This window comes from Dunckerocampus dactyliophorus, chromosome 7, assembly GCF_027744805.1.
Source record: "Dunckerocampus dactyliophorus isolate RoL2022-P2 chromosome 7, RoL_Ddac_1.1, whole genome shotgun sequence".
Taxonomy (NCBI): domain Eukaryota; kingdom Metazoa; phylum Chordata; class Actinopteri; order Syngnathiformes; family Syngnathidae; genus Dunckerocampus; species Dunckerocampus dactyliophorus.
Window position 1 is genome coordinate 6,548,668 of NC_072825.1, and position 22,364 is coordinate 6,571,031.

At 40.9% G+C, this 22,364-nt stretch overlaps 1 protein-coding gene across 6 annotated transcripts; it reads left to right on the top strand.

The window, feature by feature from the left end:
- The first annotated feature begins 527 nt into the window (after positions 1-527).
- On the top strand, positions 528-22,330 carry inpp5b (inositol polyphosphate-5-phosphatase B). Of its 6 annotated transcripts, XM_054782591.1 has the most exons (23): positions 532-829; positions 1,668-1,747; positions 1,902-1,999; positions 2,110-2,139; positions 2,525-2,635; positions 4,971-5,114; positions 11,210-11,303; positions 13,288-13,458; positions 14,026-14,127; positions 14,316-14,430; positions 15,672-15,788; positions 15,899-16,086; positions 16,342-16,453; positions 16,538-16,647; positions 16,719-16,854; positions 18,025-18,135; positions 18,217-18,382; positions 18,533-18,768; positions 18,852-18,956; positions 19,678-19,762; positions 19,906-20,033; positions 20,118-20,229; positions 21,931-22,330. In XM_054782591.1, the coding sequence occupies exons 1-23, from the start codon at positions 773-775 to the stop codon at positions 22,062-22,064; spliced, it is 2,742 nt and encodes a 913-aa protein (XP_054638566.1). In that variant the 5' UTR covers positions 532-772; the 3' UTR covers positions 22,065-22,330. The 6 variants fall into 6 exon arrangements, with proteins under 6 accessions (XP_054638568.1, XP_054638566.1, XP_054638567.1 ...); XM_054782592.1 differs by lacking the exon at positions 4,971-5,114; XM_054782593.1 differs by lacking the exons at positions 19,678-19,762; positions 19,906-20,033; positions 20,118-20,229; positions 21,931-22,330 and adding an exon at positions 19,278-19,670 and having other exon boundaries at positions 528-829.
- The last annotated feature ends 34 nt before the right edge of the window (positions 22,331-22,364 follow it).

Below are 22,364 nucleotides of genomic sequence, written 5' to 3' on the forward strand. Positions count from 1 at the left end.
GGAAAAAATTTATTCTAGGTGGACGGTTGGAATTATAAGCTTAAACTAGTGTATTCAATATATAGTCTGGCCCCCCGGCCAATTTTGTTAACTCAATGTTAACAAAATGTTAACAATGCTAACTCAAAGTTTGCCCACCCCTGCTGTAGATGGACGACATCATTAGTAAGCTAATAAGCTAACACTTTATTATTTATGAATCACTTTTTTATATTTTTATAATCAGCCATGAATGATTTGTGACTTAAATGGTGTCTTACACTACATTTTGACTCGTTTTTTGAAGCAGAAACGTGGATGAAATCACCAAATTGGAGTCAAAGCTACTGTAATGTGATGTAGTTTTCTAGCTAGTTTGTAGCAGCAATTTTTAATATCATTCTCGTTCTAAGTAAAACATGTCGACGCTTCACACTTGTAAGCTGTTGTGCTGAGAAGAAGCTTTCACACAATCAGCACACGGCACAATAATCCTCTTTAGATCACTTAACTAGACAGAGGACTAACCTGTTTGTACTGCGTTGACATCCCGCCCGGTTGTGACGTCACAGGGGGCGCTGGTTGCAGAATCAGTGCGTGGCAGTCACTCACTTTTTTGTGGACATCCTGCAAACAACATCTGGACTTTGGGTACAAGAAATGTCAAACAACGACAAGCAGAAGCGGCAACAACCGCCAGGCTGCTGTCTTGTCTGCTGTGCTGCAGCCCACTCAGGAGATCCATGACCAACCCGTGGACTTTGTGCAAGTTTTCCTACTACTTACAGCCGCCATGGATCAGTCTGTAGCCATCCAAGACACCCTGGAAGGATCAGAAAACTGCATAATAGTATCCTTTCTTGCTTTGGTGTGTGTGTGTGTGTGTGTGTGTGTGTGTGTGTGTGTGTGTGTGTGTGTTGCGTGTGCGCGCGTGTGTGTTTTTGTCACTTAAAATTCAGGGATTCAGTTGCTTAATCAACAGTGTGAGGCCTTTTGAAGTCACCGCATGGCTGATTGTATCTCTATGATATTAAATATGATTTGACGTGAGCAAAAAGTAATGTTCATATGGTGAAAATGCGTTTTAACGACACGTTTGCGTGTTTTTTTTTAGACCTTTACCAGGACGTGAGCCAAGTTTGGTAATAGCAACTTTCCACCACGAGATGGCAACCTTGCTTCAACAAAAGTTTATTTATAGAACTCACGTTCTGGTTCAGCTGCATTGACGGACACAATCACATCTTTTATGTATAAAGGTTATAATATTTTCAGACAGAGAACCAGAAAATAAAAAATACAATAATTTCATCTCAAGGTGAAAGCTGCAAGTATTTGGGATGATCTGCTGCAACATAAATGGAATTGACCTTAAATAATTGCATTGCTGACAGCTATTTTTGCTACTATTTACTGTCATTTATGTTTCAAAAATTGTCCTATTTAATGAACAAAGCTGAAAGCACATTGTGCTGCTTTTCAGGGCATAATATGGTATCACTCTCAAGTGTACCGCTGTTGCACTCATTACAATTTAGGAGTATACATTGACCAGTACTCTTAACACTGGACAAGGTGCACACCAGTGATCCTATGGGCTATACCAGTGTAAAATGGACCTTGAGGGACCTTGTATGGGCTTCTATTTCCAGAGTATAGTTATTTTTTCTTAACTCATATGAAAACATGCTGTACAATGTGATGTCCTCTTAGATGATATCACTGAAAGCAGACTGCTGGGATTGGTACAGTCTGCAAAAGAACATGCGTGAGTTGTCATGTCTTTATTTTTCCTACTTGAATTGTACTGGGTGTCATTAGAATGTGCAGGTGTGCAAAATGTAGTGTCCAGTGAGAGTTTGTAACCCAAGAGTCCTTTCTTTAAAGCAACTGACTGCTTTTATTTATTTCTTCTTTTGTAGAATCTTTATTTATACCCATCGACGGATGGCCATCACTGCTGATGATGTTTGCCTGGAGGATGTCGTACCGATCTCCCTGGACTTTGCTGTAGTTGAGAGTGAGTATTTATTCACACAATACCCATAAGGGAGGGAGAGGGCAACATCCTGTCAGTCGCACTATTCTGAAGATGTGACATCACTTTTAACGCATGTTTCCATTTCATAGTTTCTTCCTCAGAGAAGCTTGCACTCGTTGGTGAGTTTTTCTTTATGTTGTCATTTTTTTCAGTGCAGTTTAAGTACAGTGTACAGGCTGTAAAACCCTTCACCATACACTTTATACACATCAGACAGGCAAGAACATTTTCTCACATTTCTCTCTTGTTTTAACACTCTCAAAAAAGTTCAAGCCTTCGTTTAAATTTGAACGATCAACCTTAATGATCAACACAAGAAATTATTAAGTCACTCACGCATGTTTCACTCCTGTGACGGTGCCTTTTCGTCCTGGTGCCGTTCCGCTGTACTGTAGCGTTTTTGTATCCTTGTTAAAACATAGTGCTGCGAAAGGTGAACCGCGATAGAGCGAGGGAACGCTGTAAACAGAATATTTGTGTGTGTTTGTGTGTGCGCTCTTGCAGGCGCTGATACCCGAGTGAGAGTGAGTTACCACGAAGACAGTTTGGAGCTCGTACTTCCTTTCGGGTCCCACTCGCGACTCTTCCTCGCCGAGGTCATCAGAGCGTGGAGCGGTCAGTTGAGTTTTCATTTAAAGTGACCGCATGGCACAATAACACAGGAAGCCACTAGAAACAATGGTAGAAAGTAGAAATGTGTCTGTTCCAGGGTCAAAGTGTCTACCTTGTAAAAAAAATATATATAAATAAAGTAATAAGGTAGAGAAAAAAAAGCATTTTTTTAAATGATAAAATAAATCATAAAGACTAAAGTAAAAACTGAACTGAACTTAACCACTTTATAGCTAAACCAGGGGTGACCAAAGTACGGCATGGGGGCCATTTTTGGACAAGGGCTTGTTTTTAATGGCCCCTGTATTTCGTATTTTCCGGAATATAAGTCACTCCAGCCAAAAATGCACAGTGAAGAAGAAGTCGTACTGGACTATAAGTCGCAGTTTTGGGGGGAAATGTATTTTATGACATCAGAGACCAAGTACAGACACTTCATCTTGACAGGCATCTTGAATAGGTGGTATGTTAACGTAACATATTAACAGTTATTCAGATAACTATAGCCTAAACAACCCGCAAAGTCATCTCTATTCATGGCCTTGGCACCTACCTGACAAGCCTCTCCTGGCAGCACGTTGTTCAAGCACCCATGTGTGAACTTGTTCCTCTAACTGTGGCCGTCTGGCTTTTAGCCCGCAATTAGCTTTTTTGGTTTTCTTCATTGCACTTAGAGTCTCCTTCGCTTTTCACCAAACCCTCACAAGTCTGTTGTTCACTCCAAACTTTCTGCTGCTCCATTACCATTTTCAGCTGCATATTTCACTACTTGCAGCTTGTAATGTGCAGAATATGATGTCCTTTTTGGGGGCGTTTGTGTTCCGTCTTTCTCTGGTGTCTTTATAAGTTGATGTTTACGTTGTACATTTTCAGTGGTGCAGGAGTGATAGGAGTAGCAGATACTGGCACACAAGTCGAGAGCGCCCTCTCGCGGCTGTCAGTGTGTGGAAAAAAAAAACATATATAAGTCGCTCCGGAGAACAAGTCGCAGGACGAGCCAAACCATGAAAAAAAGTGTGATTTATAGTTCAGAAAATATGGTAATCTAAAATTAAACTATTAAAAAAAATAATTAATAATTAGATAACTTAATATGACACTGTAACTAATTGTTTTAGCCGCAACACCCAGCTAACAGGTCAGTGTTTCCTCCAAATAACTTGGCATATATATATATATATATATAGACCTACATTGGATTGTTTTTAAGCGTAGTGAAGAATATCAAAATTCTCCCTGCAACCTTTGAATTTAATGTATGCAGCCCTTGGTGTAAAGAAATTTGGACACCTCTGAGTTCAACGTACCAAAAAGAAATGAAATGATGTACTCACGCTGACAACGTGCTGGCAATTATTCAGAGTGGAATTACTGCATGTGTCTGCGGGGCGAAGGTCCTCACAGCCCCGCTCGAACGCTGCTGCATTCTTTTGTTATTTTTGGCCATCCGGCCCGAATGGAGACGCAAGTCCATTCCAGTTACGGTTCTATGAGTTTCCCTCCTTGTCATCTCTACAGTAGTGTTCTTCAATGGGAGCATCACAAAGAAAACACACAAAAAAACTAAAGAAAAAGCAAAATGCACTTGTGGAGTTAACCCTCTAAATGCTCACTGAGTATACGTGAGCATCCAGCTTTTGTGCAACATCTTTGTGTCGTGTTGTGGAAGTTCCACTGTATGTCTTTAATGTGACCGCTACCCAGAAAGTGTTCCATGCCATACACTTTTGTTTTTGTTTTTTGACGGGAAAAAAACCTGTTCGTCCAGTCAACCTTCCTCGTTTTGCTTGTGTGGCTAATTCAAAGCAAAATACCTGCATTGCTTCAAGTGGACGTGACTTTACCTGACTCATTTTGCTGTAAACACGCATTCAGGAATGAAAGCTGACGAAGGCGGAGTTTAAGGGGTGTCATTTTTTTTCCTATCGCGAAGAGGATTTGCTGAAAGGACGGCAGGACATGGCAGGACACTTCTCCCTCCAGACCTCCTTTTACTTTTACTATTTGCTCACCGTGATGGGAGCAGTCAGGCAGTTTTGTTAGGGATATGTCACTTTCATCGCCGGGGTGCTATCTTCCACTAGAATCCTCTCAGGAACACGAATGAAGACGTGTCGGGAGTGTCGTTTTTTTGGGATACGCGCAAAGGTGATTCGTTTTTGTAACTAGCAGCAGTGATGGATGGATTAGATGAGCTTGCGGGGGTTGTTGCTCCAAGTAAAGCTATTGGAAACAATGATGGTGAGCAGGCTGAACGAATCTCAACATAAGAGGACACTCTCTCGCTTATATTCTAGATAGATTTTTATGTCGACGTGTTTCAATTGTTTGCCTGCAGATGTTTGCAAGTTTCCCTCCCAAGAAGCCAAGTTTGAGTGGATCAGCAAATACCGAACAGCTACCAGAGGCCAGGGACTCGTCAAACAAGCCCTTGCACCCCTCGGCACAACACTGAATAAACTCAACCAGCACAGGAAAACAGGTTTGTCTCAAGCAATATCGCTGATAAACCTTTTAACTCTTTGTCTGGGGCTGTTCAGTCACTGCACCGGTGATAGTTGATCTCTTAAAGCTGCTCTATGTCACTGGCTCACGATTACATTTTTAATATAAGCACACCGCCATCAACTAGCATATGTTACCAACAGTGGTTTAAGAGAACAGATTTAACAAATACATGTCTGTATTTCTCACGATTAGAAGTTAAACTTTGTCAAATTTGCCGACCGGGCCAAATAAGAAGATTGACGTTCAGACTGTCAATGTAGGTGTCAATGTCTGGGGCGTAGCATACGTGGTAGGACCTGGAAGAGGGCGGGATATAACGCATGCAGCTTGTTTGAATGCGAGTGCCCTGTAAACGGCTGCATACGGCAGCTTTGAGCAGATGTGTGTTCATTATTTGGATGCATCATGAAACACATTATAAAGGTTGAAATGGCTTCTGTTAGGAAAAAATCTAAAACTACATCTAACACACCTGCACAACCTAATAAGGTCCAATCCAAGAGAAGACAACAATGATAAGTATTTGCAATAATTTAATGGGAAAAGGAAATATGGTGTTCCCTCGTTGATCGCAGGGGATAGTTTCCCAAAATAGCCCGCAATAAGTGAAATCTGCAAAGTAGCCAATTTAATTTTTTTTACAATTGTTTTATATGTTTTAAGGCTGTAAAACCCATCACCATACACGTAATACACTTTTCTCAGACAGGCATTAACATTTTTCCACATTCCTCTCTTTTTTAAACACTCATAAAGTTCAAATTTAGTTGGAATTTTAATGATCAACCTACTAGGGTAGACACCACAAATTATTTAGTGACTCACGCATATTTCACTCCTCCTTCCGTGCCTCTTTGTCCTGGCGCCGTTTCGCTGTAGCATTTGTATCCTTGTTAAAACATATTGCTCCTGTTGGCATATTTTCCTCCTCCTCATCCTCCTTGAACCGAAGATTAATTTATTCCGTAATGACACCCTACAGCCGGTTAGCTTCTCCTTCTTCTTCTATTGTTTATTGGAGGTTAGCAAGCAGCTCACACGGTTAGTTTGCTAGCGACGGCAACCACAACAGGAAACGGCACAAAGGAGATTGACTGACAATGATCAGGACACACAAGACAATGGGGCGTGCAGACAGAAGAGAGGGACGAGAGAGAGACAGCAACCTGCGCTAAAGCACAAAACTACAACACACAACTTCCCACAATGCAATTCTTTTTAAAGAACTAAAATTGCACTAAAAAATCTGCGAAACAGAGGGGTGATCCACAATGGAGCGAGGGAACCCTGTAAAACAGTCTTTAATAGCATGAAATTGACATAATGATACTTTACCTGCTTATCCAAAGACAAAACTGCTGTTTAATAGAAAGAAGATTCACTTAACTCTTTACAGGGCACTCATTAAAATACTTTAGAATGAAATGTAACCCGAGAACATTGGAAGTCTTAAGATTTTTTGGAATGTTTTTCATTCTAATCCGGGAATTTTTGTACAATAACATTTCGGGGAGAACGAAAATTGAGGATTAATAAATTGAGTTATTAATCCATTTAAAAGGGTCCTTCTAAAACTGAACAAAAACAGTTTTTTCCATAGGAAACAATGTTAACACAAAACACATTTTATAGAGAATAATTATAGTTGTCCATGTAGAAAACAATGCAAAATATATATGACAAATGAAATGGATAAATGAACATTTAACATCACTTTTAACTTTACTGAAGGCGCTTGTTGGCAAAGACGGCGATGACGAGCAGCAAGGAGGGGAAACGAGAGACACGCGGACAATACCTTGGGTTTTGCTACTAGTTATTTCTGGAATTCAGTCGAGTTTTTTTATCAAAGTGCTGGCACTTTCAACCTTGTTTGGCCCCATGGTGGGTTATTTTTGCAGGTACTCAATAGAAAAAGCTGAGACTTGTGGCACAACTGTGCAGTTAGCAAAGAACGACAGAGTCAACTGGTCATAAAAGGGCGACGGAGCTGGGAGAGAATGACTAGTGGGAGCTAAGAGCACATTTAAAAAAAAAAAAAAAAAAGAGTACAAACACAGTTGGACTGACGCAGTGTAATGATCAAACGACAATACTGAGTTACCAACGCATGGGATTGTTTGAGCACTTGAGTCCATGGAATGATAACGCGGGCAAACAGACTAGTTTGTGTAACATTCTCATATGAGTTTGCCAAAAGATTGTGTCTTACAGGATACTGTAGTATTGTGTAAACTAAGTATCACAAGAATTGGTGTTGGGTGTGTGATCCAAGATGGCTGAATAAAAAGTCCGTCCACATCTTTATTAATACCATAGGAGTCAATGTGCCAAAGGGTACATTTTTTGTTATGCGCAGTATTATACGATAACCAAGACAGTTTATGAGAGCCAAGGCAAAGTTTAGGCAAACACATTTGTCAAACTGAGTCATACCAAAACTGGGGCAAAAACTGAGGTTCTACTGTATAATATTAAATCAAGTTTTTTCAAAAATGATATATGAATTTGCGTTATTAATCTTTTTTAGCAAATATAATCATTATATCTGCAGTATATATTGTTTTTTAATTAAATATTTGTTTTACTGTTTTTTATATGCATTTAATATTAGTTTCGTAGGTGAAAAATATATACAGTATTAGAGATATTATAGGCGTGTAGGGGCACTGTTCTAATGCTACATCATTAGAATTTAATGAGAAATGTGTTTCTCATTGTTGATTGAAAACCTCATATAGTGAAGTATGACAGTCATTTTTGAACACTCCCTATGTTACCAAATATTGTTCCAAGACATCTTCATCGTATTGAACAAAAGCGAGTGAAGCACGCTCTCTTTAAATGACCAAAGGCTGAAAAAACTTTTTTTTTTCCATATGTATTTAAAATACGCGAATCTGCGAGGAGGAAATGATTGCTATTATTATTGTGACGAGTGATGTAGTGTTTTGTTTTGGATGCTAGCTGGCAGCTAATTGTGTTGTAACAACATTTAAATGTCGTTTTGCGACTTGTGTCTCCTAATGGACACACACACGCACACAAACACCAGCGTTTTAGGTTTGGATGTCTTTCTCAATCAGTGGAGTGAAGACATAACTCCTCCCACCACTGTAACGTTAGCATGAGCTGGTCTCAGTCTGTAGCTCCCTGGTGTGGACTCACGGACAACACCTTTTCCTCCCCAGAATGCGCGGGAACAGAGAAGAGACATGTCAAGGGTAATGAGAGACTCTGGTATGAGAAAATAATCTTTTCATATCCTTGTTTTTTGGGAGGCGTTAGCGCCATCGACAGCTAACTTGGCTAATGAGCTAGCCTTCGAGCTAAAGGAAGTAAGTTCAAGCTTGCCGTCAATTCTAGGCAGGAAGTCTGATATTAAAAATCACAGGCACTCATTTCCTAAAATGTCTAAAAATGCATTAATTAGCTGTCAGCTATTACATTAATACAAAATTGCCACTCCACCACATGTATTTTGTTTTTGCTGATGTTGTGATGCTAGTGGACAAGAACGCTGCAGCTGCCGGGTGTTGTGGTTATAGAGTGTTGTAATAACGTGTCGTTCGTTGAGAAACAATTTGCGTCTTAAGGGTGTATTCTGTATGACTTAACTCCGTCCTTGGTTTGACGTGTTTAATCGCTGCTGCTGTTACGCATTAGGGAATGTTAATGTTTATGACTCGTTGTTGCATTGATAGAGCAGAGTCAGTTGTGTAATATTGAACTTTGTGCATGTGTGCTTGACTGATGTAAAAGATGAGGAGATGCATATCATCTGTGAAATTGCATCTGACTCCCCGCCGCCACCAGCAAACCGCTGAGCTCATTAGTTAAGATGAGCTAAGTATGCACAGGAATGTAAAACTTGCCCTAAATACATGCATGCATGCATGCACAACAACTTTATATGCTCCATTAAATGTCGAGTGATGTCATTATAATAAAGATTAAAAGGTGGTGTTAATGTGAGATGGCTAAAAAGTAGTTTGATGCCTGGCAATATGAGACTGACAGGTGAACAAACAAGTCAACAATCACCACTACAGTGTTAAAGAACAACACAGAAAACTGTCTACAAGAACCCTGCTTGTATCAGCTGAACGTTTTTGCAAATAAGATGCTTTACTTTCTGCTACTATTTATTGTTTACTACTTTTCTGTATTTATTGTTATGTGGGACATATCACATTTTAAAAAGCATTGCGTTTAAAATGTTCATTTTAGTCTTTGTTGACTCGTGGAATTGAACATTACCGTTTCATCCAATGAAAGTGTTCACACAAAGGTGCCTTTAGTATAATGTTTTGATATTAAAGGCAATTAGTTACATTTACAGAGGATTGCATGTCCAGTATTTTTTTTTTAATCACGTTTAACATTCTTAGCCATTCCCTACCAGATGTCGTCACCTTAAATTATTAACGCCGCTCCTGAAATAGATGCCTCCTTTCCTCTTTCCTAAAATTAACAATAATGCAGAGCACCACGTGTCACGGTAGACATGTTTACCACAACCAGCACACACATACATACAGTCGCCTGTAGAGCAGAAATGATACAGTATCTGTAAAGCTGACGTCTGCAGTGGACTATGAAGAGACAGTGCGGCAGTGCCAAAGATGCTAAAAATGTCAACACTGAACTGAAAGGAATTTTTAAAAAGCAATCTCATGTTGATTAGTAAAACATACTTGTATTTATATCGTGTGGGACAAACCGGGTAGTGTCAAGAAAAAAAGGCTGAGTCTATCCTTTCTTTTGTGAAAAAATAGATGTACAGTACAGTGGTGCCTTGGTTAACATCATTAATTCGTTCCAGAAGGTCCGACTCAAACCAAAACGGACTCTAACCAAAGCAAATTTTTCCCATGGAAAATAATGTAAATCCAATGAATCTGTTCCAGACACTCAAAAATGTTAACGCAAAGCACATTTTATAGACAATAATTATAGTTTTACATGCAGAAAATGATGTGAAAATATTGACAAATGAATGGACAACTGAACATTTAACATCACTTTTACTTAGTTTTGTTGGGGGGGAAAAAACAATTAACAAAATAACACAAAGTAAACACATTATTCCGCTGCAACCACAATTTGACAAAATGTGAAAAAAATATTAAACTAAATATCAAAGTTCTAGAACCAATAAACATGTACTGTGCCGTTTAATATAGAAAATGCTTGTGAACCAAAAAACACGCTAAGCCGGGCGGACGTTAACCGTTAAAGTAACGGTTAACGGTTAAGTTAAAGTAACGTTAAAGTACCACGATATATAAAATCATTGTAAATGATGCATTTGCTCAAGTAAATGAGGCCCTAATAAACGCCCGGTACACGCTACAGTTGAGGAAATAAACACCCCTATCAACTATGTGAGGACATACAGTTATGTTATTGCATAGTGGCACAATGTTTGACTCTTACTGACAGTAAACATCCATTGCATTGTTCAGCTTACAGTGATATGCATTTCATCCTTGACCACCCATGTTGATTTCCTCTTCAAGCACACTCCTTTGAAAGCATTTCACAGTTTGCAGACAGTTATCTGGGCTAACAGAGGGCACTCCTCTTTTGCCCTTCCTGTTCAACTTCCAACAACTCCAATGCTTCTTACTGTCGCCATTTACAGCGCAGGCTCTGGGCAGAAAATGTATTGAGTAGGTCTGTTTTTGATTTTAGCAAGGTGCACCTTAAGGCCTGGTATAGAGTTCATTTCCTTGCTTTGCAATAGGAGCCCAGCCAGCTGTGTTGTCCTGCCAAGCTGCAGGAGACAGAGGCCATGCTGTCTACCCCTCTCAACCATTAGATGCAACCTATTTAGGATGCAGAGACTCTACCTAACTTGAAGCACTCTACAGACACTTCATTAGGTACACCTGCACAGACAGATCAATGCAGGAGCTGCAACAGTATTTTTGGTATCGTGTTTAATTAAATGACGTAACTGTCAAACATGGGACCCCATTAGATTATGCAGTTCTACCTAATGTGAATGCATTTTTGTTCATTTTTGATCCTGGTTTTTTCCCCTTTTCTACCCTTTGCAAACAGAGAAATCGTCAGACAAGAAAAAGGGAAGCTTGGAAGGACAAAAAAGTTCCAACAGTGCGACGCACATCACCAGAGCACATTACGCCCCTGAAAGGTAAAGTGTTCCTAAGTAACTTCATTAATCCCTTTACATAACCAGCTCTGTACCAAGTGATGGAAAGGCTTTCTAATGAAAGAATATTGGAGCGTTTTGTTGCTGAAAGCTGCAAAAACTCTAAGTAGCTGCACATTTACTATTCAAATTTACCAGTTGAGCATTAATTACAGGAGGACTTTGTGTGGATATGCAAACGCTATGTCAAAACATTGACATGGTCAACTGATTATACACCCCCACCCCCAAAAAACACCCTTCAGGAATAAAACGCAGCACGGGACTTCTAAAGCCAGCAGCTACAGCAATTAAAAATTCAAGCAAAGACCGCTTTAAGACGTCAACGCAACTCCAAATGCAGCAATTGGCAAGATCAACTTTTTTTTAAAAGGTTTAATCCTCTTGAGACCTACAGTAAGCTCAAGTTTGAGATGTATTTTTACTTACAAGCTGTTCAATATAATAAAATAACATTCTCAAGATCTGTCGGGTTGCATTTTCTATTTAAATTTTAGTAGCCATTTTGGCCAATAGAGTGGATGTCAAAGCTGGAACAGTAGATGAGGCATTTTTTCACCTATGCATGGTGAGTCCAAAGTTATATTTAAAAAAAAAAAAAAAAAAATGAAGAATATATAAACTGTCCTCCACAACCTTCTTTTTTTCCTGTATGGGGCTTGGCAAAATGGTAAATGGTCTTTCACTTGTATAGCACTTGAACCCTGTGGCTTGTACAGTGATGCAACTATCTTACGCCTAAAAACTAGATTTCCCATGATGCCTAGAGTGCAGCTTCAGGATGTAGACGTGGAAAAGTGAAGTGGAAGCTAATATCATGTTTTGAAGTCTTATGCAGCGATCTCTGACACATCTTAAGTAAGTTTGATCAAGTGTAGAATTACTACAGCTTCTGTTTGGACCACTCAAACTGCTAACCATCCACTCTCACCAACGGTTTTCGAAAGGCTGGACTGAATGAAGAGGATAGCTCAGGCTAAATGGCTAATTTGCCTCGAGACAACGAGGAGCATCAATGAAAGAGAGAGAGAGGGACTGACAAAGTGTGTGACGAAGGAATTATGAGGCTGTTCAATTGTGATGCTGAAGAAGACGACTTGAATGGTTTTGGTTCCCAGGAGGAGGAGGAGGATGGCGATGAATGACTTTTCTGGTAGGCTACTGTTTAACTAGTCATCTTACACTCACTGTTAGGCACTGTTTAACTAGCCATGTTACAACGCACTGTTTGGGGAAAAAAGCATTTAATCAAAAGTTTAAAAAATCTTTTTGTGTAACATCTTTCTGTGCACTAAATATCCCATGTTACAATGTGGACACCTGCAGCTTATAGACAGGTCTGTTCTATATACGTACAAATCTTTTTTTCTCTTTAAATTTAGTGGGTGCGGCTTACATACCGGTGCGCTCTGTAGTCCGAAAAATACAGTAAATCATGGCATGTGAGAGTTTTATAATGTAAAATATGTACCTTAGCTCAATAAACGTTGGTAAACATTGGTATATAATACTTAGACACAGTGGTGGAAAATGGATGGAGTGGGGTTCTCAGTGCTTGCTAAGTTAGCATCCTAACATCAGGGAAAGAAGGCCCATGGCTATTTTATAGTACACTTCTATTTGTTCAGGTGAATTGCCAAGCCCTGCATTCCACTGCACTTGAGCTGATCTTCAAAGATGGAATTAAGTTACAGCATATTCCTGGAAGGATAGTGGCCATATTGGATTCCCTCCCTTCCTCTTTGCTCCACACTGACAACACAGAAATAGAGCTTGACTGCATACCAGCTCTGGTTGTCATCTGCATTTGGACATTTAGTCAGTCTCTTATGACGTACTGTATCATTCCTAGATGTAAGGAGACCAGTGTTGTGTTATGTCAGAGTGTATCCGGATGCAAGCCAGCATGACAAAATGATCTAACAAGAGTCTTGCATTTCGCTCTGTCTCTCTTCACTCTCCATAGCCAGGGCATATCCAGCCGAGACGACCGTGATGACCTGGTTCGCTCCTCCAGTCACATGCCATCCAACAAAGCGCACATTTTAGCGATGCCGCAGTTTGGCCTGCGAGACAACCTCATCAGGTGTGAGCTGCTGAAGAATGAGGATCTGTACATTTACCGAGAGCATTTCAGGTAGGTTTGACAGTATGTTTATTAATGTGTATGTTTGCGGTGGTTTTGTTCTAGTATTTTAGTTACCTTTCTACATGAGAGGTGCAAAATATAAAAACCAGCCCTCACTATAGCGCAGTGCAACTATAGCGCAGTGCAATTCTACACCCACAATAATGTTAAATCAGTACCTCTCCGACAGTGTCAGTCAAACCTATCGATAGATTTTGCAGGTGTACCTAATGTCACGGTTGGTGAGTGTAAAATATTACGTAACGTTTACATATATATTCTACAAGCTTAACGGTCAGAATGCTGCAAGTGTTACGTAAAAAAAAAAAAAAAGAGTGAGTCAACGTTTGTGGGTTTGCACTTGTGTGTGTGTGTGTGTGTGTGTGTGTATAGCTCTTTGCTAAATTAAGCAGCAATAGCAGCAGCCTGTAGGTGTTAGTACTGACTCCACTCTGTTTGTAGTTCTTTATGATGTATTATTGAATGATACAAATAGTGTTTGCAAAAGTCAACGCCACGCACTGCCGCCTGTTGGCAGATCTGTGTATGCAATCTAACGCTTGTTCTTTCTTCCAGTTTTTTCCTGGGCACGTACAATGTGAATGGGCAGCCACCGAAGGAAAGCCTCCATCCATGGCTGAGCTGCACCCCCAACCCTCCTGACATGTATTGTGTGGGGTAAGGTACCACCTTCAGCTACACCCACTACATATCCCACAGCCAGGCTCCAACCGCTCAAAGGTGAACACGGAGCGACTTTTAAGATAAAGCACCCACTGATGCTGCCTACGTTTCAGTTGGTTGTGGAGGATTATAAAGGTAAAGAACTCTGAGTAAATGGCAACTTTTTTTTTTGTTTTGGCTAGCTTCCAGGAGCTCGACCTCAGTAAAGAGGCTTTTTTCTTCAACGACACTCCCAAAGAGCTGGAGTGGACGAAGGCCGTGTCTGAAGCCTTGCATCCAGATGCCAAGTATGCCTTAGTAAGAAAGTCTCTTTTTTTTCTTTCTGTCTAATCAAGACTTTATGGAAATGTGACTATGTTACTATTACATTATGTCTGAATAATTTGATTGTTTTGCTCCTTTTCTTGCCCTCAATTTTCTTTCATCTGCTTCCCTTTTTGGTGACTGCTGACTACACAATAGTTTGCCAACTTCCGCTTCCTCTGTCAGCTGCCCGTGTTAACATATTTTCATCAACTTTAAGTGACTTCAAGTGACTCTGTGTCATCAACAACTTCAATACATCAACAATTGGGGGTGTCGCAATCCGATATTGATATTGAGCCGATATCAGCAAACGAGTATCTAAACAACTATCTAAAATCTCCGATATTGGCACTCCGATACAAGCAGTCGATTCCAGACTCTTCCCCAGCGCGTCTATCCGGCAGTGGCCGGATTGAGCCCACGTGATCACAGCAACTGTGTTTGCTAAAGCGTTAAGCATGGAGGAGGAGTGATGTCGGCCGTGTGTATTTTTCGCCATAGTCCGAAAAAGAGTGCACTTGTCATGCACAAGTTTCCCGTGGTGGTACAGAATCAGGGAATTTTAAGACGACCAAACTCATTGTGCATTTGAAGCAGCGTTACACGGGAAACTCCACGGGATGACAGAAAGTCATTAGCTATGACAGAAAAGATGACCAGTCTCTGTCGGTGGTGAGTAAAGTCGTTTTTAAATGCTTAATTGAGCACCATGAACCTAGCTATATTATTTCGCTGCCACTACATTGTGTGTTCTCTGTTTGAGTAATGTCACTTGATCAAGCCTTCTCTAACATTGCACACTACATACAAACAGCTGTGCTGATATCAGATTGATATCGGTATCCGACGATTTTCAAGACTGCAATATCGGTATCGGATCCGAAGTGGAAAAAGACACCCCTACCCATCAGTACACTATCTACACGTAAACCGAATGTGCTTTTCTTAAGCAGCAGGCGGCTGCAGTGCATTTCTTGTGTATTTTGCCAACTTCTGACAAGGCAGAACAATGCAAGTGATCTTCCCAGGTGCTTTCTAGATAGACCTACTGCCAATCCGTGAAATATTATAGAATATGAAGAGAAAGAAAAATCTGGAGCTGCACTAATATCAATCGTTGAATTTTTAGGTTTGATTGTTCAGATTTCACTTGAGGATATAGCTTTCCTACTAATGGTGTCGGGTTTGAATATGGATTGAAAAGAAATGTTTCTGCGTGTGCTTTGCTACAGGTGAAGTTGGTTCGCCTGGTGGGCATCATGCTGCTCTTCTACGTGAAGAAGGAGCATGCCGAGTTCATCTCGGACGTGGAGGCCGAGTCGGTGGGAACCGGGATAATGGGGCGAATGGTAAGGATGGATTCAAATGATTTCTCCATAATGGTACTCTCCATTCCGCTCTCCCTATCTGTCCCTGTCTTCTGTCAAACATGGACAATCACTGTCATGTGGGTTGACAGGGAAACAAAGGCGCGGTGGCAATCCGGTTCCGCTTCCACAACTCAGACATCTGCGTGGTCAACTCTCACCTGGCGGCACACGTCGAAGAGTATGAGAGGCGCAATCAGGACTACAAGGACATTTGTAGCCGGCTTCAATTTCGACCGATTGATCCTTCTCAGCCCTCACTGAATATCATGAAGCATGAGTATGGAATGAGCATTGAATTTACATAATAACTACAACATAAAGCTTAAAATAGTGTGCTTTTTCTCCATATAGTGACCACTGCCATAGAGACATGTTATTACTTGCCGGGAAATGGTGCACACACAGCAAATATACAATATGCAATACAAGCCCCAGGCCACTATATGAGGAAATGGAGGATAATCCTTTCTAAAAGCATTAACATTGTTTTATGTTGTCACTGAATATGCATCATTGAACCGTCCTTTCTCAGTGTGGTTTTATGGATCGGGGACCTCAACTACAGGATCAGCGACCTCGACGTCAACAATGTAAAGGATCTAATCAGCAAGAAGGACTTTGAGATGTTGCACACTTACGATCAGGTAATCTAATTACTGCAATTTTTACCTTTTTTTTTTTATGGTGGTGTAAACCCTAGAAACTCACCGGTTGCGTTCGTCGTTTAGCTCAAGAGGCAGATCGACGAGGAGGCGGTCTTTGTTGGCTTTGTGGAGGGGGAGATCGACTTCCAGCCCACCTACAAATATGACACAGGCTCCGACATGTGGGATACCAGGTAATGTCAAACACAGAGAAAATATTTTCCCCAAATCTTGAGAATGAAGATGTTTTTTCTTGTACATTTAGTGAAAAATGCCGCGTGCCTGCGTGGTGTGATCGCATTCTGTGGCGAGGAAAGGAGATCAAGCAGCAGCATTATCAGAGTCACATGACTCTCAAGACCAGTGACCACAAACCTGTCAGTTCCTTGCTTGTCATCGGGGTAAGGAGTTTCTTTCATACAGAAGAAATCGGGCAAAATAGCTGTGTCATAGCCGTGATTTTTTTTTTTAACCCAGAACCAAGCCAGCAAAATGGGATTTTGCTGCAACTGTGTGCACTTTCATACAGTGACACAACATCCCAGCCCTAACAGGGCTTACATTCCACATTGCACATTAGCACTGAATAACGTCATCAAACCTTACCTGTATGCATTCCCACGTATCAGTATGTGGGACCAACTATGAGGTGAAAGAACAACGGGAAAAATAAAGTATAGTGGCCCAAGTGTGCAGCATGGGGGAACATTGGCACACGCAGCCAACCATGGGGCGTACAAGGAAAGTCAAACAAAGTGGAACGTGTTGCCTCTCACCGAACACCATGAGACAAAACAACATAAACATGCAAAAATTGGGGGATTTCTAAATGTGAATATATATAATTTTGTATTTTAATTTCTTTATGGCACACATTTATGTTTTTAAAGGTTTTTTTTTTTTTTTTTTTTTTTTTTTTTTTAAATCATTGCGACTTAAGTTTCCCGCTGACCGGTGGTTGGGGACCCCTGCTCTAAACCCTATAATATGCCTCTCACTGTTATTAAACACATTTTAAATTGAGTTTTACACATTAAGAACCAATTGGCATAGAATATATAGTACTATACTGACAAATCGTGCACTTACACAACACAATGTCTTGTCAAAGAATCTTTCTGCTGGAAAATGTTGAGTGATTAGCAGTAGATTGATTGCCAGAGCACCCTTTTTTTCAACTGCACATAGTGCCATAAAACATGAATATGTGGGGCGCAAATAGGCGGGAATGTACTATAGATGCATGACAAAAGCAGTGCCAGCATTTGGGGTGACGTGTGCAATACTTGTCGAGCAGCAACAATTGTTTTCAACACAACAGCGCAGAAGAAGTGAGTGTCGGGGGTTTAACTCCACTCCTATGTCCTGTCTTTCTGGCATTCCCTTTCACACCAGCGTCATCCCAACTCTTGTTACAGCTATCGGTGCCAGTTATAGACAATAAGTGGGAAAAAAATGCCAGTGTATATAATCAGTGTGAAAGGTGCAAGTGCTAAATGTATTAATATTTTCTAGATTCATTGCATTAATAATGTAGTAAATGTTAACCGTCCTTTCCTTTGTGTTCACAGATCAAGAGAGTTAATGCAGAATCCTACAAGAAAACCTTCGAAGAAATTGTTCGCAATTTAGACAAGATGGAGAACGAGTGCATTCCGTCCGTAACCTTGTCCAAGCGAGAGGTAAAGTAGTTGAAATTAAATGAATAAATGAAACAAAGCGCCCTGTCATTATTCACAAGATGGCTGCCATCCTCTCCTCAGTTCCACTTTGAGAACGTGAAGTACATGGAGCACCAAGCCAAGACGCTGAGCCTCTTCAACGACGGCCAGGTCCCGTGTCAATTTGAGTTCATCCAGAAGCCTAACGAGGACACGTACTGCAAGCCCTGGCTCACAGCCAACCCTCCCAAAGGCTTCATTGCTCAGGGTGAGCCATGTTTGATATGACAGAACTCATGTCTTTACGACTTGCATAATGGAGCATTTGTTGCACCTATGTGAATAAAAATAACTAATGACTGGTCTGGTGGGTGTGTGAACGACTTTTAGCAGTTACTGGCCTTTCTTTAAATTCTAGGCTCTTCTGTCGACATCGACCTCGAGGTTTTTGTGAACCGCTCGACAGCGCCCGAGCTAAACTCGTGCACGCAAGAGATGGAAGACATCCTAGTCCTGCACCTGGAACGTGGCAAGGACTACTTCATTTCTGTGACGGGACACTACCTGCCCAGCTGCTTTGGCACACCCATCCACATGTTGTGTCGGCTGAGGGAGCCCATCCAAGACATGCCCCATGAGGCCCTCCGTGAACTGGTGGGTGATTTTCTTTTTTTCCATCCACACTTGCAGATAAGCACACTTGAGTTCCTTTTGATTGAACGGCTTCTCAAAAATAGGTGGTAACATCCAGGAATGAGATTGAGAGCGTTGAAAAGCCTCTTGACATTCCAAAAGAACTGTGGATGATGGTGGATCACTTGTTCCGCAATGCAATCAAACAGGTACAAAACTATGATCATTAAGCCTGTGTGTGCTACATACAGTATAGTTAAGTCCAACATCGCTCTGTTATTTTGTTACGTTATTTTGTTATGTGAGGGAAGGTTGGAGCGTGAGGTCGATAGGCGGATCGGCACAGCGTCTGCAGTAATGCGGTCGCTGTACCGGACCGTCGTGGTGAAGAGAGAGCTGAGCCGGAAGGCAAAGCTCTCAATTTACCGATCGATCTATGTTCCCACCCTCACCTATGGTCATGAGCTTTGGGTCATGACCGAAAGAACGAGATCGCGGATACAAGCGGCTGAAATGAGTTTTCTTCGTAGGGTAGCGGGACTCACCCTAAGAGACAGGGTGAGGAGCTCGGTTATCCGAGAGGAGCTCAGAGTAGAGCCGCTGCTCCTTCACATCGAGAGGAGCCAGCTGAGGTGGCTCGGGCATCTAGTCCGGATGCCTCCCGGACGCCTCCCTGGTGAGGTGTTTCGGGCATGCCCAGCCGGGAGAAGGCCCCGGGGAAGACCTAGGACACGCTGGAGGGATTATGTCTCACAGCTGGCCTGGGAACGCCTCGGTGTCCTCCCGGTGGAGCTGGAGGAGGTGGTCGGGGACCGGGAAGTCTGGGCTTCCCTACTGAGACTGCTGCCCCCGCGACCCGGACCCGGATAAGCGGAGGAAAATGGAATGGAATGGAATGGAATTTTGTTATGTTATGTTCTGTATTCACAGGAAGACATATTTCAGCAACCTGGACTCCGAAGTGAATTTGCCGAAATAAGGGACTGCCTCGACACCGGCATGGCAGATTCTCTCTGTATCCTTTAGAAACTATCACTGTTGTCTACTTCGTCATTTTTCAAAGTGGGGCACAGTGAGATAATAACGCAATAGTTAATGCATGAAGCATGTCCTTCTAAAGAAATGTAAGTTCGGCCTTAACTTTGTAATGACCTACAGCTGGCAGTAACCACTCAGTAGCAGAGGCCTTGCTTCTCTTCCTGGATGCCCTCCCAGAGCCAGTGGTCCCCTATGCTTTTTACCAGCAGTGCCTTGAGTCTTGTTCCAATGCCAGCCAGTGTGAGAAGGTACACACTACCTTTTTACTGTTTGATTTTCTTCCATTCAAGTCACATTCGATCTACAATCTTTTTTCCCCTCTTTTTTTGAAGGTTATTTCCGCGCTACCTCAGTGCCACAGAAATGTTTTTAACTACTTAGCCGCCTTCCTGCGGGAGCTGTTGAAGAATTCTGCAAGTAATCGGTTAGATGTTACCATCGTAGGTAAGACGGTATTGAAAAAAACATTGCTCTTTATCACATACCTCCAAATTGTTTGGATTTTAAAATTGTTTTATAGCCATGAAAAACAATGGAAATACAAATAAACTGTTGCAATCATAAAAAGTTCATTAACCTTACATGCAACTTTTAAGTCATATTTTAACATGCCAAGTTTAAAAAAATCTTTGCTCTTTGTCAAACACACACAATTTAAAAACGAAAAGGGCCAGATGCACCTCACACATCTGACTTAAAATGAAAATCAGTAATATCGGTCACCCACCTGAAACATTAATTGTGCAGGCAGTTGTCGTATACATTATCAGTTGGTAATATTTCGGCATAGAACAAGAAAAACCTCTAACTTTGATGGTCAATTGTAATGGAAATGGCTTTTAAAGGAAAACTGCACTTTTTGGGGAATTTTGCCCATCATCCACAATCCTTATGTGAGACATGAACACGTCTTTCTCTTTTTTGTGCGTTCTAAAGTTAAAAACAGCTAAAAAAGACGCAGCTAAGAATGCACATAATGGGAAACACCTATTCGGCCTATTAAGCCTTCTGAAAAAACGCCATCAATGCCCCATTTACATATAATGTGACGTGCATATTAACCAAGCTACAGCGACATTGTTATTGCTATTATTTTTATTAATATTGTTACGCCGATCAGACTATGTTAGTGGCGTATTGACACCTTGCCACACCACAACGGCTAATTATTAGCGGCCTAGTGACTAGCTTCACCACACACTTGCCCGCAGCGTGTCAGTGCCACTCTCTCAATGCCTCAGGCCACTACCAAAAGGTAACGCCACATATTGGAACTGCCACTGCCACTACTGCTGCTGCTGCTGTTTTTGTTTTTGAGTTTGGAAAAGTGAATACTAGGAGTAGGTGTTTGTTTCTGTGTTGTTATGTAAAATCAATGTGCCCAGGAAGGAAGTTCCGATAATGCTTGAAAGGGCCAAAATACTATATTATGTATGTATTATGTGATCAGGAATATACCTGTTACTACATGGTTACAGCATGTATATAAAACGATAAAACCTTGTTGGACATTTTTGGAGGTGTTTTAATAGCGGTCTTTGTAGGCGACATAGGTGTGTCCCATTACATGTAGTAATTAGCTGTCTTTTTTTATCTGTTTTTACATCTTTAGAACACACAGAAATGAGAAAGACGTGTTCATGTCTCACATAAGGATTGTGGATGATGGGCAAAATAAAAAAAAAGTGCAGTTTTCCTTTTTAACGTCCTAACATTTTAAGTGTAAAAATAAGTTCACCATTCACTGTCATATCTGTATATTCTTTTTCTCACATTCCTTAGATCCTTTTTTGGAATAAATGTCTCCAAAAAGCCAAAGCAAACTAAACTGAGGTCTAATCTGAGGTGTATGCTTACACATCTAGCGTAACTTCACGCACGGTGGTGGTCTGACTTTTGAAATATTTGTTGCAAAAAAAAAGCCAACGAAAAAGCACAGCAGTTAATCCTTTGATGCGAAGTCAGATTTTTTATTTTTTTATTTTTACATTTTTGGTTCAAATTCCAAATTGTACGACATCAGGGACTTTCAACTTTAGCAGCTGATTAGCCATTAAAGAGACTGAAAGATGAAAATGTTCTTAATAGTGCTCGAAACCTGCCAACAATTTATGAACTCCTGCCATCTGTTTTCCTTTTGCGTAGGCACCATCTTTGCCTCACTGCTCCTCAGGTCGCCCACCAAGCAGGACCTAGCAGAGAAGAGGAAGGCGCGAGAGTTCTTTCAGCACTTCTTAGTCCAGGGATCATTGTCATCATCATCATCATCATCATCCTAGATTGGAGGACCACCAACTTTAAATTAACACTATAATCTATTGTGCAATGTTTGAAATAAACTGTTAATAATTTTGCATATTCCTTGGTAAGTCTTCATAAACATCAAGATAGTATGGTTCATATAAATGACTTACCCGTGGATGCATGGAGAGACCACTTCAAATGTATGTTTATTGTATTTAATTACAATTTGTATTTTAATGTTTCTGATCCCGACAGCATCAGTGTTTTCTATATAAAGTTGTTGGAAAGTGACTGTTTTGTGTTGTTTTTTGTTGTCATTCACAAACACATTAATA